The sequence below is a fragment of the Mytilus galloprovincialis genome, chromosome 6, assembly GCF_965363235.1.
Source record: "Mytilus galloprovincialis chromosome 6, xbMytGall1.hap1.1, whole genome shotgun sequence".
NCBI lineage: Eukaryota > Metazoa > Mollusca > Bivalvia > Mytilida > Mytilidae > Mytilus > Mytilus galloprovincialis.
This window is the reverse complement of record NC_134843.1, coordinates 11,089,379-11,110,529: the sequence shown is the minus strand read 5'-3', so window position 1 is coordinate 11,110,529 and position 21,151 is coordinate 11,089,379. Positions and strand designations below refer to the sequence as shown.

Sequence of the window (21,151 nt, the reverse complement as noted above, 5' to 3'; positions counted from 1 at the left end):
CATACATATTAAGGAACTAGTGTCTTTTTATTTGAGATGTTTAGTCTATGACCTTGAAATTGAGGTCAAGGTCATAGGTTAATTGGACGTTCTAGATTTTGACCTTTGCTTAAAATTCATATTTATACATCATTAAGCCATAGGAACTGACATTTTCAACTGAATTTTAATATTTTCATATCTAAATAGATCCTTATTGGTTGAAAGACCTTCAATTGTTCTTTGAACAATTGGTTTTTAATTATTATTTTTTTTTTTTTTCTTCCGCCAACTTTTTTTTCCTTCGCTGTTTTTTTGTTTCACAAGATATCGCTTAGATATAAGGTAAATGATATCGAACAGTTAATACGCTTCTGAAACTGACACCGCGTAACAAAAAACTGTACCTTGTAAGAGTTATCTCCCCGAACGCTGTTTTTCTTGTGGCCACTACTCCTTCGCAACCGTATAAGAAACCGACAAAATTTTTTTTCCAAATTGCTCGTTATATCCTTAGGATGTTCTGTTTCATTTCAACCGAAGCTATCCGGAGACTCCATATGATAGTTATCCCCCCTTTTATATATGATATCAGTGATATGCATTTCTAACTGGTAAACTATAAGTGATAGAGACCTAGGGTCTTTTGATTTAAGAACCTTGGTCCAAAAAAATGAAAAATAGGTCAAGGTCAAAGGTCAAGGTCAAATTCTAAATTTTGATTTTGGCTTATTTTCACTTATTCTCATTAACTTTATAAGATTTCGACAAATTCTTTTTACTAAATTGTTAGTTGCGACATATCGTAACTTAAAATTTTTGATTGGAAAGGTGCGTAGACAATAAACGGGAGTTTTCGCCCCTCTTATATTTAGAATTATGCGTAAAGTGATATTACTCATGAACCATACATACTACTGACCTAGGGTCTTTTGATTTGGGATCCTTGGTTTATGACCTTGAAATTGGAGTCAAGGTCATAGGTTAATTGGACGTTCTAGATTTTGACCTTTGCTCGAAATTCATATTTTCATATCATAAAGCCATAGCAACTGACATTTTCAACTGAATCTTAATATTTTCATATCAAAATAGATCCTTATTGGTTGAAAGACCTTCAATTGTTCTTTGAACAATTGGTTTTTAATTATTATTATTATTAGGTCCTTCAACCTTTCTGTTGAAAGACCTATTGAATTCGTTCTGATTATTAGGTCTTTCAACCTTTCAGTTGAAAGACCTATAGGGTTTGTTCTGATTATTATTATTAGGTCTTTCAACCTTTCTGTTGAAAGACCTATTGAATTCGTTCTGATTATTAGGTCTTTCAACCTTTCAGTTGAAAGACCTATAGGGTTTGTTCTGATTATTATTATTATTTTTTTTTTTTTTTTTCTTCCGCCAACTTTTTTTTCCTTCGCTGTTTTTTTGTTTCACAAGATATCGCTTAGATATATGGTAAATGATATTGACCAGTTAATACGCTTCTGAAACTGACACCGCGTAACAAAAAACTGTACCTTGTAAGAGTTATCTCCCCGAACACTGTTTTTCTTGTGGCCACTACTCCTTCGCAACCGTATAAGAAACCGACAAATTTATTTTTCCAAATTGCTCGTTATATCCTTAGGATGTTCTGTTTCATTTCAACCGAAGCTATCCGGAGACTCCATATGAGAGTAATCCCCCCTTTTATATATGATATCAGTGATATGCATTTCTAACTGGTAAACTATAAGTGATAGAGACCTAGGGTCTTTTGATTTAAGATCCTTGGTCCAAAAAAATGAAAATTAGGTCAAGGTCAAAGGTCAAGGTCAAATTCTAAATTTTGATTTTGGCTTATTTTCACCTTTTTTCATTAACCTTATAAGATATCAACATTTTTTTTTTACTTAATTGTTAGTTGCGACATGTCGTAACTTATAAATTTTGGTTGCAAGGGTGCGTAAACCAAAAAAGGGAGTTTTCGCCCCTCTTATATTAAGAATTATGTGTAAAGTGATTTTACTCATGAACCATACATATTAAGGAACTAGTGTCTTTTTATTTGAGATGTTTAGTCTATGACCTTGAAATTGAGGTCAAGGTCATGGGTTAATTGGACGTTCTAGATTTTGACCTTTGCTTAAAATTCATAGTTATACATCATTAAGCCATAGGAACTGACATTTTCAACTGAATTTTAATATTTTCATATCTAAATAGATCCTTATTGGTTGAAAGACCTTCAATTGTTCTTTGAACAATTGGTTTTTAATTATTATTATTATTATTATTTCTTTTTTTTTTTTTTTTCTTCCGCCAACTTTTTTTTCCTTCGCTGTTTTTTTGTTTCACAAGATGTCGCTTAGATATTTGGAATATGATATCGAACAGTTAATGCGCTTCTGAAACTGACACCGCGTAACAAAAACCTTTACCTTGTAAGAGTTATCTCCCCGAACACTGTTTTTCTTGTGGCCACTACTACTTCGCAACCGTATAATAAACCGACAAATTTATTTTTCCAAATTGCTCGTTATATCCTTAGGATGTTCTGTTTCATTTCAACGGAAGCTATCCGGAGACTCCATATGAGAGTTATCCCCCCTTTTATATATGATATCAGTGATATGCATTTCTAACTGGTAAACTATAAGTGATAGAGACCTAGGGTCTTTTGATTTAAGATCCTTGGTCCAAAAAAATGAAAATTAGGTCAAGGTCAAAGGTCAAGGTCAAATTCTTAATTTTGATTTTGGCTTCTTTTCACCTTTTTTCATTAGCCTTATAAGATATCGACAATTTTTTTTGACTAAATTGTTAGTTGCGACATGTCGTAACTTATAAATTTTGGTTGCGAGGGTGCGTAAACAATAAAAGGGAGTTTTCGCCCCTCATATATTAAGAATTATGCGTAAAGTGATTTTACTCATGAACCATACATATTAAGGAACTAGTGTCTTTTTGTTTGAGATGTTTAGTCTATGACCTTGAAATTGAGGTCAAGGTCATAGGTTAATTGGACGTTCTAGATTTTGACCTTTGCTTGAAATTCGTATTTATACATCATTAAGCCATAGGAACTGACATTTTCAACTGAATTTTAATATTTTCATATCAAAATAGATCTTTATTAGTTGAAAGACCTTCAATTGTTCTTTGAACAATTGGTTTTTAATTATTATTATTATTATTTTTTTTTTTTTTTTTTTTCTTCCGCCAACTTTTTTTTCCTCGCTGTTTTTTTGTTTCACAAGATGTCGCTTAGATATTTGGTATATGATATCGAACAGTTAATGCGCTTCTGAAACTGACACCGCGTAACCAAAACCTTTACCTTGTAAGAGTTATCTCCCCAAACACTGTTTTTCTTGTGGCCACTACTACTTCGCAACCGTATAAGAAACCGACAAATTTATTTTTCCAAATTGCTCGTTATATCCTTAGGATGTTCTGTTTCATTTCAACGGAAGCTATCCGGAGACTCCATATGAGAGTTATCCCCCCTTTTATATATGATATCAGTGATATGCATTTCTAACTGGTAAACTATAAGTGATAGAGACCTAGGGTCTTTTGATTTAAGATCCTTGGTCCAAAAAAATGAAAATTAGGTCAAGGTCAAAGGTCAAGGTCAAATTCTTAATTTTGATTTTGGCTTTTTTTCACCTTTTTTCATTAACCTTAGAAGATATCGACAATTTTTTTTTACTAAATTGTTAGTTGCGACATGTCGTAACTTATCAATTTTGGTTGCGAGGGTGCGTAAACAATAAAAGCGAGTTTTCGCCCCTCTTATATTAAGAATTATGCGTAAAGTGATTTTACTCATGAACCATACATATTAAGGAACTAGTGTCTTTTTATTTGAGATGTTTAGTCTATGACCTTGAAATTGAGGTCAAGGTCATAGGTTAATTGGACGTTCTAGATTTTGACCTTTGCTTAAAATTCATATTTATACATCATTAAGCCATAGGAACAGACATTTTCAACTGAATTTTAATATTTTCATATCTAAATAGATCCTTATTGGTTGAAAGACCTTCAATTGTTCTCTGAACAATTGGTTTTTAATTATTATCATTTTTTTTTTTTTTCTTCCGCCAACTTTTGTTTCCTTCGCTGTTTTTTTGTTTCACAAGATATCGCTTAGATATAAGGTAAATGATATCGACCAGTTAATACGCTTCTGAAACTGACACCGCGTAACAAAAAACTGTACCTTGTAAGAGTTATCTCCCCGAACACTGTTTTTCTTGTGGCCTCTACTCCTTCGCAACCGTATAAGAAACCGACAAATTTATTTTTCCAAATTGCTCGTTATATCCTTAGGATGTTCTGTTTCATTTCAACCGAAGCTATCCGGAGACTCCATATGAGAGTAATCCCCCCTTTTATATATGATATCAGTGATATGCATTTCTAACTGGTAAACTATAAGTGATAGAGACCTAGGGTCTTTTGATTTAAGATCCTTGGTCCAAAAAAATGAAAATTAGGTCAAGGTCAAAGGTCAAGGTCAAATTCAAAATTTTGATTTTACCTTATTTTCACCTTTTTTCATTAACCTTATAAGATATCGACATTTTTTTTTTACTTAATTGTTAGTTGCGACATGTCGTAACTTATAAATTTTGGTTGCAAGGGTGCGTAAACCAAAAAAGGGAGTTTTCGCCCCTCTTATATTAAGAATTATGCGTAAAGTGATTTTACTCATGAACCATACATATTAAGGAACTAGTGTCTTTTTATTTGAGATGTTTAGTCTATGACCTTGAAATTGAGGTCAAGGTCATAGGTTAATTGGACGTTCTAGATTTTGACCTTTGCTTAAAATTCATAGTTATACATCATTAAGCCATAGGAACTGACATTTTCAACTGAATTTTAATATTTTCATATCTAAATATATCCTTATTGGTTGAAAGACCTTCAATTGTTCTTTGAACAATTGGTTTTTAATTATTATTATTTTTTTTTTTTTTTTCTTCCGCCAACTTTTTTTCCTTCGCTGTTTTTTTGTTTCACAAGATGTCGCTTAGATATTTGGTATACGATATCGAACAGTTAATGCGCTTCTGAAACTGACACCGCGTAACAAAAACCTTTACCTTGTAAGAGTTATCTCCCCAAACACTGTTTTTCTTGTGGCCACTACTACTTCGCAACCGTATAAGAAACCCACAAATTTATTTTTCCAAATTGCTCGTTATATCCTTAGGATGTTCTGTTTCATTTCAACAGAAGCTATCCGGAGACTCCATATGAGAGTTATCCCCCCTTTTATATATGATATCAGTGATATGCATTTCTAACTGGTAAACTATAAGTGATAGAGACCTAGGGTCTTTTGATTTAAGATCCATGGTCCAAAAAAATGAAAATTAGGTCAAGGTCAAAGGTCAAGGTCAAATTCTTAATTTTGATTTTGGCTTATTTTCACCTTTTTTCATTAACCTTATAAGATATCGACAATTTCTTTTTACTAAATTGTTAGTTGCGACATGTCGTAACTTATAAATTTTGGTTGCGAGGGTGCGTAAACAATAAAAGGGAGTTTTCGCCCCTCTTATATTAAGAATTATGCGTAAAGTGATTTTACTCATGAACCATACATATTAAGGAACTAGTGTCTTTTTATTTGAGATGTTTAGTCTATGACCTTGAAATTGAGGTCAAGGTCATAGGTAAATTGGACGTTCTAGATTTTGACCTTTGCTTAAAATTCATATTTATACATCATTAAGCCATAGGAACTGACATTTTCAACTGAATTTTAATATTTTCATATCTAACATGTCTAAATAGATCCTTATTGGTTGAAAGACCTTCAATTGTTCTTTGAACAATTGGTTTTTAATTTTTTTTTTTTTCTTCCGCCAACTTTTTTTTTCTTCGCTGTTTTTTTGTTTCACAAGATGTCGCTTAGATATTTGGTATATTATATCGAACAGTTAATGCGCTTCTGAAACTGACACCGCGTAACAAAAACCTTGACCTTGTAAGAGTTATCTCCCCGAACACTGTTTTTCTTGTGGCCACTAAGGCTTCGCAACCGTATAAGAAACCAACAAATTTATTTTTCCAAATTGCTCGTTATATCCTCAGGATGTTCTGTTTCATTTTGACCGAAGCTATCCGGAGACTCCATATGAGAGTTATCCCCCCTTTTATATATGATATAAGTGATATGCATTTCTAACTGGTAAACCATAAGTGATAGAGACCTAGGGTCTTTTGATTTTAGATCCTTGGTCCAAAAAAATGAAAATTAGGTCAAGGTCAAAGGTCAAGGTCAAATTTAAAATTTTGATTTTTGCTTATTTTCACTTATTTTCAATTACTTAATAAGATTTCGACAAATTATTTTTACTAAATTGTTAGTTGCGACATGTCGTTACTTATAAATTTTGGTTACAAGGGTGCGTAGACAATAAATGGGAGTTTTCGCCCCTCTTATATTTAGAATTATGCGTAAAGTGATATTACTCATGAACCATACATAATACAGACCTAGGGTCTTTTGATTTGGGATCCTATGTTTATGACCTTGAAATTGAGGTCAAGGTCATAGGTAAATTGGACGTTCTAGATTTTGACCTTTGGTCGAAATTCATTTTTATACATCATAAAGCCATAGGAACTGACATTTTCAACTGAATCTTTATATTTTCATATCAAAATACATCCTTATTGGTTGAAAGACCTTCAATTGTTCTTTGAACAATTGGTTTTTAATTAGGTCTTTCCACCTTTCCGTGGAAAGACCTATTGAATTTGTTCTGATTATTATTATTATTATTATTTTTTTTTTTTTTTTCTTCCGCCTAATTTTTTTACTTGCGTATTATTGATGTTTCAAAAGATGTCGCTTAGATATTTGGAATATGGTATCGTATAGTTTATACGCTTTAAAAATTTACAACTGCGTAATAAAATACTTTACCTTATAAGAGTTATCTCCCCAAACACTGTTTTTCTTGTGGCCACTACTTCTTCGCAACCGTTAAAGATTACGACAAATTTATTTTACCAAATTGCTAGTTACATCTTCAGGATTAGGATATTCATTTGGACCGAAGCTTTATGGAGACTCCATATGAGAGTTATTCCCCCTTTTCCATTTAATTAAGTGATATGCATTTCTAAATGGTAAACCATAAGTGATAAAGACATAGGGTCTTTAGATTTGGGGTCCTTGGTCGAAAATAATAAAAATGAGGTCAAGGTCAAAGGTCAAGGTCATATTCTAAATTTTGATTTTGGCTTATTTTCATTTATTTTCAAATACCTTATGACATATCGACAAATAATTTTTCATAAATTGTTAGTTGCGACATGTCCTTACTTGTATATTTTGATTGAAAGGGTGCGCAGACAATAAATGGGAGTTTTTGCCCATCTTACATTTAGAATTACGCGTAAAGTGATATTACTAATAAACCAAACATATTAAAGACCTTGGGTCTTTTGATTTAAGGTCCTTGGTTTGTGAACTTGAAATTGAGGTCAAGGTCATAGGTTGATATGACGTTCTAGATTTTGACCTTTGCTTTAAATTCATATAAATACATCATAAAGCCATAGGAACTAACATTTTAAACTGATTTTTAATATTTCAATATCAAAATAGATCTTTACTAGTGGAAAGACCTACAATTGTTCTCTGAACAATTGGTTTTTAATTATTATTATTATTTTTATTTTTTTTCTTCCGCCTAAATTCTTTTCTTGCGCAATATTGATGTTTCAAAAGATGTCGCTTAGATATTTGGAATATGGTATCGTATAGTTTATACGCTTTAAAATTTACAACTGCGTAACAAAATACTTTACGTTGTAAGAGTTATCTCCCCAAACACTGTTATTCTTGTGGCCACTACTCCTTCGCAACCGTTAAAGATAACGACAAATTTAGTTTACCAAATTGCTCGTTACAACTTCAGGATTAGAATATTAATTTGGACCGAAGCTTTACGGAGACTCCATATGAGAGTTATTCCCCCTTTTCCATTTAATTAAGTGATATGCATTTCTAAATTGTAAACCATAAGTGATAAAGACATAGGGTCTTTAGATTCGAGGTCCTTGGTCCCAAAAAATAAAAATGAGGTCAAGGTCAAAGGTCAAGGTCATATTCTAAATTTTTATTTTTTTTTATTTTTGCTTATTTTCATTTATTTTCAAATACCTTATGACATATCGACAAATAATTTTTCGTAAATTGTTAGTTGCGACATGTCCTTACTTGAATATTTTGGTTGAAAGGGTGCGCAGACAATAAATGGGAGTTTTTGCCCATCTGACATTTAGAATTACGCGTAAAGTGATATTACTAATAAACCAAACATATTTAAGACCTAGGGTCTTTTGATTTAAGGTCCTTGGTTTGTTAACTTGAAATTGAGGTCAAGGTCATAGGTTAATATGACGTTCTAGATTTTGACCTTTGCTTTAAATTGATATAAATACATCATAAAACCATAGGAACTAACATTTTAAACTGATTTTTCATATTTCAATATCAAAATAGATCTTTACTAGTGGAAAGACCTACAATTGTTCTCTGAACAATTGGTTTTTAATTATTATTTTTTTTTTCTTCCGCCTAAATTTTGTTCTTGCGTAGTATTGATGTTTCAAAAGATGTCGCTTAGATATTTGGAATATGATGTCGTATAGTTTATACGCCTTTAAAATTTACAACTGCGTAACAAAATACTTTACGTTGTAAGAGTTATCTCCCCAAACACTGTTATTCTTGTGGCCACTACTTCTTCGCAACTTTAAAAGATTACGACAAATTTGTTTTACCAAATTGCTCGTTACGTCTTCAGGATTAGAATATTCATTTGGACAGAAGCTATCAGGAGACTCCATATGAGAGTTATTTCCCCTTATGCATTTGATATAAGTGATATGCGTTTCTTACTGGTAAACCATCAGTGATATAGGCCTAGGGTCTTTAGATTCGAGGTCCTTGGTCCAAAAAAATAAAAATGAGGTCAAGGTCAAAGGTCAAGGTCATATTCTAAATTTTGATTTTGGCTTATTTTCATTTATTTTCAAATACCTTATGACATATCGACAAATAATTTTTCATAAATTGTTAGTTGCGACATGTCCTTACTTGTATATTTTGGTTGAAAGGGTGCGCAGACAATAAATGGGAGTTTTTGCCCATCTTACATTTAGAATTACGCGTAAAGTGATATTACTAATAAACCAAACATATTAAAGACCTAGGGTCTTTTGATTTAAGGTCCTTGGTTTGTGAACTTGAAATTGAGGTCAAGGTGATAGGTTAATATGACGTTCTAGATTTTGACCTTTGCTTTAAATTCATATAAATACATCATAAAACCATAGGAACTAACATTTTAAACTGATTTTTCATATTCCAATATCAAAATAGATCTTTACTAGTGGAAAGACCTACAATTGTTCTCTGAACAATTGGTTTTTAATTTTATATTATTGTTTTTTTAAATTATTGAACTGATTATAGCAAGACTTGATGCTTAAAATTATTAGTATGAAAAGGAAAAACTTATTTTCATTCTAGTTCACAACAAAACTCTTTTTCATGTGTATTACCACCAAATAATAGATAAAGATTTACGCATGCCAAGTGTTTCATTAAATGAAACAAAGATCAATTCTACCTATATTTTCGAAAAGTGTTTTACAAAGTTTATTTGGGGAAACAATGGTAGTACTACTCCTATAATTGGAAGCTGCCCATGCACCTTTGACCTGTATTCAATCTCATCTTTTAAACTGAGATGCTATTTAAGTGAAATATACAGTACGTCAAAATTTAATCGCCAATTGAATATAGCTAGAAAGCAGTCCAAAATATCAGTGCGTAAGTTGGTTGTAAACTTTGTCAAAACGTCTCCTGTCGTAGTTTGAACTGATGAATCTGGTTAGTTGTACGGCCTAAGTTGTTCATGCAGATAGCTGCATTGAAGAAGACTTGACAAACTCTTCTTAGTATTTGTGTAATCATATACAAAAAGTTTAATTATGACGGATGATTTCATAGTCGGGGACTAATACAATTGAGAATTGAAATGGGGAATGTGTCAAAGAGACAACAACCCGACAAAAGACCAGACAACATGAATATTTCATTGGTCAAAGTAATAAAACATATAGTGAGGGATCACCTCTCCTTTGTTATTATTTTATAATTTTTGTAACTTGACATTGTTTCAGTAATTTGTATAAACTTTTCGGTCACGTTCAGTTTAGTAAAACTTTGATTTCAACTTATTTCAGATGTCAAGTCATTTATTTTGAAGTTTTTCAACACGTAAGTACCATCACGCTGTTTCAGGAAGTTGAAAAATGAAATAATAAATACTTACCTGAACAAAGTATGGATGACAGAACGACGGTAGAGAACAAATATTTCATTTCTAATCAACTTTTTGGTTACATTAAATTCAGTCACTTTTAAATCTAAATTTATGTCCTTTTTCGTGCCACAAGTAAACACTCTTTAGTTGAAAATGTCGTTTATATGGTAACGTGATCAGTGCACAGGTACTTATTTTAACTGGTTAAGTAAATGAACTACGCATGTATAAATATATCTGGTTACACCATTACCTACCAATACAGCAATTAGTTTTTTAAATAATGTAAAAGTATAATGTATCAGAGCACTATTGTTTGTTAAATTTGATATATGCCTTTTTGTACTTCCTTGTTACATATATGTTTGCTTTTATAGTGATTAAGATTATAACACAATATTGACTGATGTATCCCTATGTTTGACATTTTTACCTATTATGTCTGTATGTTTTGTTCACGCATCGTTGCCATTATAATGGAATTTTATGCGACTGGCATACACGTGAGAGGTTTAGTCAGCTATCAACTAGGTGCAACACACTATTTTCTAAATAAGAAAATACCTGTTTCAAGTCAGAAATATCACAATTGTTATTCATTTAATGTGTTTAAGCTTTTGATTTTGTCATTTGATTAGGGACTTTCCGTTTTGAATTTTCTGTGGATATCAGTATTTTTGTGAAATTGTTTTTTGTCTGAATCAAAACTTTAATGTTTGAAAATTGTAATAAACAATTACAGAGTTATATAATAAAATTTGTTATTACTATGATATGTCCCCGTTTCTAATAATTCAAACGTCGAACAAAGCGGCCAATCAGAGATAATTGGAATTGAGCACTTAAAAATATTATATGTGAGAAAAGAAGTCGTGGATGAAATTATACATGTGCACATTCTGGCAAACTTATATCATCTAACAAAAGGGATCTCTCTAAAATTATAAATTGCCCAAAAAGGCATTCATGCCATCAAATTTAGCAATAACCTTCATCACAAATCAATTCTATCACAAATACCTCCTGATTCTAAAAATAAGTCTACACCTGTTATTTCTTATACCTATACCAAACCTACCGCAACTTACCTTTTCAATTACAGATACTTGTTACTACGAGTCTAAAGCTCCTAATTGCACTTGTACTAGTTCACCATTCATATATAATTCGGTTGGCCACTTTATTACTATTATGTCAATAACACTCTCTGCAAAATGTGGTATCAAAAGGCTAGAAATAGCGTGATCCGTTATCCATTACACTTGAAACATAACTTAAACATATCAATGAGTTCATTCGAGGAATATGCAAAAAAATGAATTAAAAAAAAAGAAAAAAGACGTAGATACTCTAAAGGCTGTGATGTTGTTGTTACAATTATGAATTAAAACCTTTACTGAATCTATGAATACCTATGCTACATCAATCTTTTCAGACCCTAATACTGCAAAAACATGTCGAACTTTCCATTTCTAAGTGGAAACATTCCAGCAGCACCTGCATACGGGGTATATATCTCCCGATACGATATTTCCGTGCTAGCATTTCCTATCATGATTTTCCTGATAGAGAGTTGCTGCTCACAAGGAAGCTATTATAAAATATTTACCGGATTTGATATCACATTAGCCACACGACGGGTGCCACATGTGGAGAAGATTTGCTTACCCTCCCGGAGCACCCGAGATCATCCCTAGTTTTTGGTGGGGTTCGTGTTGTTTATTCTTTGTTTTTCTATGTTCCGTCATGTGTACTATTGTTTGTCTGTTTGTCTTTTCTTTTTTAGCCATGGCATTGTCAGTATGTTTTAGATTTATGAGTTTGACTGTGCCTTTTGGTATCTTTCGTCCCTCTTTTTTCTACATCCATAACAAATATTGTGTTGTCCCCTCTGATAAAGCCCCAAATAACAACGTTTCTTTGCGTAAATCACATTACAAAGACTGCTTAAAAAAATAATAAGATATTGACATTTCCTTGGAACTCAACATACATTCCAGGTGTGTTCTATATTTCTTAAGAAATTTCAATCGAAAATGAAGACATAGATCTTGCCTGATCACTGTATTGAATACCTGAACTGCATAAGTTTTCAAATCCGCTAACATGTTTACCCTGCCACCTTATGTATGTATGTGCCTATCCCAAGTCAGGAGCCTGTACTTCAGTGGTTTTCGGTCGTTTATGTGTAACATAAAATTTAGAATGGAAATGGGGAATGTGTCAAAGAGACAACAACCCGACCATAGAAAAAACAACAGCAGAAGGTGTCCAACAAAGTAGCGAGAATTCCCGCACCCGGAGGCGTCCTTCAGCTGGCCCCTAAACAAGTATATACTAGTTCAGTGATGATAAACGCCATACTAATTTTCAAATTGTACACAAGAAACTAAAATTAAAATGATACAAGACTTACAAAGGCCAGAGGCTCCTGCTTGGGACAGGCGCAAAAATGCGGCGTGGTTAAACATATTTGTTTTTCCTTAATTTTGCTGAATACCGTACGGTGACCTATATGTGCTAATTTCTCTGTCGTTTTGGTCGCTTGTAGAGAGTTGTCTCTCTGGCAGTCATACCACATTTTGTTTTTTATATTTATTATTGTAGTTTGTCAGAGTGCTCTACAAAACCTCTTTCTAAATTATTGCCATCAATTTTCTTAGCTATCAAAACATGGCTTCAATATTATTGTGAAACTATCTATTCCAGAGATGGCATGATTCAGACTCGGGTACTTAAAAAAAATCACCCATTGGTATTTAAATATGTCAAGTTAAAGTATCTCATTTGAAGAGAAAACAACAGAACAATTTGAGTTACACAAATTTTATTTAATAATCTTAACTTAGTACATATAAATTGAAATAATATCACTCACATTTTTCTATAAAAGTCTCATCGATAATTGACTTTTATAACTTTGTCTCAGAAAATGAGTCCTTTTAAATAAAATACATTTTAAAAAGAATATATATATCGCTGAAGGATTATAAATCCCGTATGTTTTAAACTATGATTGTTTTCCTTCAGGAAGTTTTTTTAGAAGTTGCAAATTGTTTAGTCTTTTCTCTTTTATTGATAGTACTTGTAATGTTAATTAGAGGTAGAATTATCAACATTCACTATTACTCATATTACAAGGGCATTAAAGTGCAAAGTTCAAAAAGGAGGATTCTTTTAGACATTTCAAGAATATGTTAAACATCTTATACGAAAATGTGTTTGATTCGGTTTCAAATTGATTAAAATTTGTGTTTCATGTAGATTTCTGAAGACAATAAGGCGATATTTGTTAAATGAACAGACAACTAATAATAACTTTTATCTATATACCTTTTATCCATGAAAATAACATCTGATTTAAATGACAGATAAGCTAAATGTATAGCCAACAATGCTTTACTGGGTTGTAGTCTCAGAAATCAATCATTATTAACAAATCAAAACAACAGAAATATCATATCTGTAGATTACATAATTGTAAACCGCGCTTGTACAATACAACTCTGTTTCAGCTTATCCCACACAGGCACTCAAAAATAAATCCTATATACCTTAAAATAACACAAACCTACTTTGGGCTGGGTGTTGCCAAAGCTTGAGACGAATTCCAAAAAAAATCCCGTTGACTGACTTATGAGGCCTGCTACTAATGATCCCGACAACAATGATAGTCGTCTCATGTACCATTGTGTAGATAAATCAATTTAGATTTACGGCATATTAAGTTTAAGTAAGTTTGACAACCGAGAAATGAAAAAAAATAACAGGATTTCGGGACTAGGTGTCATTTTTCAAAAAAATTAGTTAAGTACCTTGTGTTATATTAAGGTATATAGGAATTATTTTTTTTGAGACAAGTGCCTGTGTTATCCCAACCGAATACAAGAACACAAAAGTAGTTGTAACCAGTAAGAATAACCAACACTATTTTCTAAATTAGAGTAAGCTGCTTCAAATCAACATCAGCATCTTTTTTTCGTGTTTTTTCAAGGTTATTAGATATTTTTCACGTATAAAAAAGATATGTCAGATGTAAAATTATTTTCAAGGTTCTGATATTCATTTTGCAATAAATGTTTAGTAAATAATTGGCTAATCAATAAGTTCCGGATGACTTGTTCTATATATCGGTCGTCTACTCTTCCTTTGTCATATAATAAAGAAAAAATTATCCCGTCATCAAAGGATCAAAAGATGTAATCTGAACCCTCAACACATATTTTTCCAAATCCTAACCTAAATATGTTCATTGTAGAAAAATAAACAATACATAAACAACCAGGATTAAAGGATAGGATGTAGTTAACATCAATGAGTATATCAGTGAAAGAGTATAACATAAATTGTAAACTGATGAAAGATTAAAAAACCTTCAAAAATCCTCTATTTCAAGTATCAATAAAAACGTCTTATGTTCTGGATAAAAATGAAGTATTCTTTATTAATATCTCCTGGTAATTTTACATAAACTCAATAATCAAAAGCAGCATACAATAATAAGTTTCAATTAGACAGCATTTAAATACGAAATTAAAGTAATCATGTGTTTTAAAGACATCATGTAAAAGTCCTATCTATGATAAAAATTTCAAAATTCAAAAGTTTTTACAAGTAATTTGCGTCTTAAAATAATGTTCACGGCCTTTTATTTCTCTAGAAATTGTTCAAATAAATTATATCAATTATTAAAAGCACCCTTCATAAAACTGAAAATTACACTTATTTATCAACTATAAAGTTATTGTTCAAGCAACACAAGATCAAGCGTTGGTAAAAATTCAAACAAACAAAAAACTATTAAATTATGATATTTGATTTGATTTGATATTTTATACATTGTTGACCTCCTAGAGGCAATGATAATGCAAAGAATAGATTGATTAAACACAAGTATCCAGTAACATACTATTGGATACGCAAAGTTACGGATATGGGATATTTAGGTAAGGAATGACTGTACCTAATACTTTTTTATAAAGAAATAGCATCAGAAATGTGGTGTACAGTACATAACCCATTATTTGAAAGTGTGCATCACATTTTGGATGTTATTTCTAATAGACAGATAGATATAACAGTTATTTCTAACAATCTTATTTAAATTCCATTTTTAACCGGATTTAACCATGTAAAAAAGTTAAACGTCAATGATGTCACAGTCACACGACAACATTATGTCTCAGAGCTAACAATATTAGAACGTCAGCCAATTATAAGCTGCGTTTCATCCAAAATTAGACAATTATTTGATTGAGTGCTATTTTTCTGGATAAAGGATTATCAAATTTTGCTTAGGAGTTTTTGATAAATTGAGGAAAAAAATATTTGAATGTAAGACAGATAGAACAAATACACCTCAAAATTGTTTCAAAATATTTCAGAAATTTATGTCCAAAGAATCACTCCAAATGCATTATGATAAATATGTACATGTTTAGCATTGTCTACAATGTACATGTACAAAAATATAACATAAAAAGTATAAAAATACAAATTATAACAAAATAATAAATAAAGTGTTATAAAAAAAATATCAGAGAATTAACAACAGTTTTTCCATTTTTTTCACAACAATAATATAACAGTCATTCTTTATACATTTTACCTGTTGTAAATGTGCAAAATGTCTTTTCTTTTAGAAAAAATATTGCTCAAATACTTTCTTTCGTTTCGCACATTACCCTGCAGATCATGATTCTGGTGCATATTTACCAACTATATGATGCAATCATTACAAGAGCAAGTGTTGATAAAAATTATCATTATGAAACAAACAAAAGTACATCATTATATTTATATTCTTATTTCTATGAGTTGTAAGTAAAGTGTATGATCAAGTTAATTCACCTTTTAAAGCAATTTCTGATACTGAAAATAATGGTGAGTCCGAACATAAACGTAACTATGGAAAGTTGATAAGAAGATGGCGCCTTCCCAGTTGGACAGTTCTGTCCTTCACATTTCGGAGTTTCTGAAATATAAACTAAAAAAAACTTTGTTAGTGATTCTACCCTACTTCTTACTTTATCTGAGTTTTGTATTAATTAGCAATGTGCTACGTTTCATATAACATGGTGGAAGCAAATTAAATTTACAGAACAGGTCAGTATTTTTGTGATTTTACTTTTAATGAACTGATTATAGTGCCGTAAAAACAGGACAAACAATGACCTTGATCAATGATTAAACAAGTAGAATGTGAACTATTGGTCACTTTAAGTATCCAAACATTAAGTATTCAGAACAGAAAGTTTTAGTAAAATGATCATGCGCCTTCTCAAAAATATATTCACAGTGTGTTGTACTATTATTGGGACAAATCATATCAAAATTATAGAAAACTTCATCAGCTCTATCTATCTCAAAATATGGACAATTTTATGTTAAGGGGTTTTGAAATCTTTCCGTCAGCTTTTGATGAGCTAATTATCAACCTTTTCAGCTGTACTAAATTTTTTGTCATTTTTGGTCTTTTGTGGATAGTTGTCTCATTGGCAATCATACCACATCTTCTTTTTTATAAATTCTTCTTTACTTTAAAATTCATGATCCAGGGTAATTTACTTCCCATGCTTCCTTTTTGAGGCATAAAACACGGAGATAATATTTGGAAGATTATAACATGCACACGTATAAATACTGCGTTTTTCATCCTACGCAATCATAGGTTTGAACGTTGTTTTCAATTTAGATGTGTTTCTATTATTTTCGTTTAGGCTCGTATTATATCTACCGTATGGCTTATATTATCAGTTCATCATATTTTGACTCAAAACAAAATTCAAGAGTCTATATCCTAACTTGAGGTAAATTATATGTCCTTCCAAATACTTTTTAGATCCTTAACTTCACTGAAGAGACATTAATTGTCGAATTTCAGATATGGTGAAAAAAAGAATTTTAAGCACCTCATGTTTGTGGTTTACCATCTTCGCCGCAAGATTAGTGTTTGTATTCTATTAATATAAAGATTCATTTCGTTACATCTTTGTTATCAATTTATTTGGCAATCGTTAATGGCAGTCAACAGTATCTAAGATCATCAGTTTTTCGACCTGTTAATCAATGTTTTTGGAGATAAGTGTATTTTTACTGCACTAGTACATAATTTGTGTAGTGGCCCGTTGAAGAACAATCGTTGGCTTTCGACAATTGCTTCTCTTTGTCGGGTTATTGTCTATTTCCCCATTTCATTTCTCAATTTGATGAGTATATTATAATTTTTCACGACATGACTTTAAATTTTGTCAACAGCACAATGATAAACCTTGATTACTTGTTATAACTTACTTTGCACAGTTAAAACACCGGTCGTTTTTGGCCACTTCTCGTGATACCAATTTGGCTGATAGATCTGACATGTATAATTCCCTGCATCAGTCTCCGTTAATGATCGAATAATGAGTTGATAAATTTCACCATAGTTTGATATATATTTCACCACCTTATATTTCATTTGCCCTTCAACAACTTCATCAATATGAACAGTTTCATCAGAGGATAAGTTTTTTTGGGGACTAGTTGGCGTGGTCTGTTTAATCCAATGCATCTGTTACAATATAATTTATTTTTTTTAATAATATTATGGTGTCTTCCTCCATCTTGGATTTTGATACACCAGAAAACAGTCGTCTTGATCTTTAATAAAATTTGTAAATTTTGAAAGCAGAAAAAAAACTAATGTCTAAGAGTTTTTATTTCAAAATAGAAAATTACATGTTTTATCAAATTAATAGTTGTATTTTACAACACCAAAAAAACAGAATACGTTTGTTAAATTCAATTTTTTCAAACCTAAACACGAAAGGGGATATAACTCAAATAAAAGGTCAGATAATTCAGATAAAGTTACTTTTACAATGGAATGTTACTTATTTATAATGTGTCAATAAAACAAGTCCCATAGCCCCTTTTTTTTCTTATCGAAAGCCTAGTATTAGAACTATCTTCTCATGATTTATCTCAAAATTCTATGGTAAAGTTTTCGAAAATCGGGTATTCCATGCATAAACTTTACAAAATCTGTAAATTTTGCACAACCTGAAGCGTAAGAATATTCCTTGTGACCTATATATTTTCATTATACTTTTTTGAAAAGCATGATGTAAACTACATTTTGAAAATTAAATACTAAGTTCTATGGATTCTAATTGAAACACCCCATCTTCCTCCAAATCAATTGATATGCATTTTACAGTCCATTTCCAAATCATTTAAAAGTTTGAAATTTAATGATTAATCTCTCAAAATAGATACATGGCTGTACATCGAGTTACCCTACCGTCACATTATTCAATAAACAAGGTTGCAAAGACTTGTCTTACATTTAAATAAAATTCGCAACAAAAATAAGATAGTTTTAATGACAATAGTTTCTTCCAATGCACTTGTTGATTTCAGCTGAAAATCAAGATATCAAACAGGACTGGTAAGCTTGAATTGTGGTACATGTGTTTTAATTTTAATCCTGGTATCTATGATGAGTTTAATTTTCATAAGTTCTTAAAGATAAACAAAACATTATGGTCCTTGACCGTCAAACATATGTTACTATGTAATAAATGTAATATAATAAATATTATAGTTTAAAAACAATATAGAAAACTCATGTTTTATTCTTTTTATCGGAATCCGTCTATTTCGCATCGATTAGGAGAATAAGGACAAAAGGTTTCTTAAAATGATTGGAAATAAATCTCTATCATAAACAAATGAACCACGAACAAAGAACAAGGACCACTGCAGGTCAATGTTTTGTTCATTGAGATAAACCAGTTCGGTATAGTAAAGACAAGAAAAATACATTTTTTTACATCTTCTGACATCAGACTCGGACTTCTTCTTGTGCGTATTGTTATGCATTTACTTTTCTTCATTGGCTAGAGGTATAGGGGAGGGTTGAGATCTCATAAACATGTGTAACCCCGCCGCATTTTTGCGCCTGTTCCAAGTCAGGAGCCTCTGGCCTTTGTTAGTCTTGTTTTTTTTAAATTTTAGTTTCTTGTGTACAATTTGGAAATAAGTATGGCGTTCATAATCACTGAACTAGTGTATATTTGTTTAGGGGCCAGCTGAAGGACGCCTCCAGGTGCGGGAATTTCTCGTTACATTGAAGACCTGTTGGTGACATTCTGCTGGTTTTTTTTATATGGTCGGGTTGTTGTCTCTTTGACACATTCCCCATTTCCATTCTCAATTTCATTTGGTAAAAAACCACTACTTCCTTTAGTTTCGTATCTTTCTGTAATAGTTTTGTCATTATAAAGAAGCTTTTATAAAGGGAAGATAGTTGTTGCTGTTGTAATCATGTGAAATGATATTTTTTTTTAAAGTTATTGTTTACAAACTGACCAAGACAAAGGACAAGGTACGAAAAGGCCCTTTTTTGGACCCCCTATGTTCTTATTTTTTAAATTCTGTTTTGGAAAGCTACTTATTATGTTAAATATTCGCAGAGATTTGAACTTTGTTTTGGTGAACTTCAAAACCACTAATTTTAGGAACTAGTTGAGATGACAGGGGTAAACCTTCTGTTATTTTTCACATATTGTAATTATTATTCATTTTACAGGGGATTTTAAAACATTTTTTTTAGTTTTTGAGTGCCAGCGCCAACCGGACCCAGGATTTTTTTTTATTCCAATGCCATGAGAATAATTTCTGCTGTCTAACTCGACATAATGTGTTCAGGGTCACATATGCATACGGTATTAAATTTTAAGAAACTGGCCAGAAAACGTAATTTTTCCTTCTTTTAACGTTTTTTATGACCACCCTCACCCCCTCACCTCACCCATTTTCAAATTAGTGGTTGTGAAGTTCATCAAAACAAACATCAAACTAAGGGGATATTTTAACGTGATAAGTAGCTTTCCAAATCAAAATTTAATAATTGAGAAAATAGTGGGGCGAAAAATGGGCCTTATCGTACCTGTCGTCCTTTTTGTAACTTAACGGACAACTTACTTTTGATTTTTATTTTGGGATAAATAAAGAAGGTAACAATAGTTTATCATTGGTCGAATTTAAAATATCGATTGAGACAAAAACAAATTTGGGTTACACACCAAACGCGAGGGAAACACATCCATTATAAGAAAAAACATCGAAACAACAGAAACAATAAACGCACACATAAACGAACTGTATTGTTAATTTCTTTGTCATTTGTGCCCCTAATTGAGTAGAGATGTCTCATTGACAATTATACCACATCTTCTATTTTGTATAAAATAACACCTGCCATTTTCCCGACTCGTTACAGGTCATTTTAAGGAAAAAAGAAAAAGTTTATATAGGAGATTATATTTAGATGTACCTTTGCTCTGAAAGGCAGTAAATTTATGGTGGAACAATTCAGGTATGCTGTTTGGCCTATTTTTTTCACCATTGATAAAATATCATCCACTATTTCTGGTCTTGCAAGTAAATGAAAAGTATAATACAATTGTATGTATAATGTAATAAAAAAAACAAAAATAAATCTACAAGAAATATTTACAAAGCAGTATCAATTTTCATTCTATAATAAGTACGGTTGTAAATTTTGCCAAAACTCTTCCCGTTGAAGCTTGAATTGAAGAATGTGTTGGGTTGTATGACCTAATGTGTTCTTAGATACATTGTAAGAGACCTGACTTACTGTTCCTTGTTATCATATAGTCATAAAAAAGACTTTTATTCATGACGGCTGGTTAAATTGTTAGAGACTAATTATGAAATGATTATTTGTTATTTGATTTTGCCATGTGATTATGGACTTTCCGAGTTGATTTTCCTCTAAGTTCAGTATTTTTGTGATTTTACTTTTTATGGAA

General features: G+C 31.4%; 1 protein-coding gene and 1 long non-coding RNA gene across 2 annotated transcripts in view; both read right to left on the bottom strand.

Moving 5' to 3' along the window:
* LOC143078923 (uncharacterized) overlaps positions 1–10,515 on the bottom strand; it is a 57,600-nt gene extending 47,085 nt beyond the window's left edge. The window contains exon 1 of the mRNA XM_076253988.1: positions 10,341–10,515. Coding sequence (XP_076110103.1) covers positions 10,341–10,389 — 49 coding nt within the window. The 5' untranslated portion in view covers positions 10,390–10,515. The remainder of the gene's footprint in view (positions 1–10,340) is intronic.
* A 3,125-nt stretch (positions 10,516–13,640) lies between these two features.
* LOC143078925 (uncharacterized) lies at positions 13,641–20,742 on the bottom strand. The gene is made up of 3 exons (XR_012979305.1): positions 20,653–20,742; positions 17,625–17,883; positions 13,641–16,317 (listed from the first exon to the last, which is right to left on the bottom strand). It is a non-coding gene; the product is annotated as an uncharacterized LOC143078925 (long non-coding RNA).
* Between the last annotated feature and the right edge of the window lie 409 nt (positions 20,743–21,151).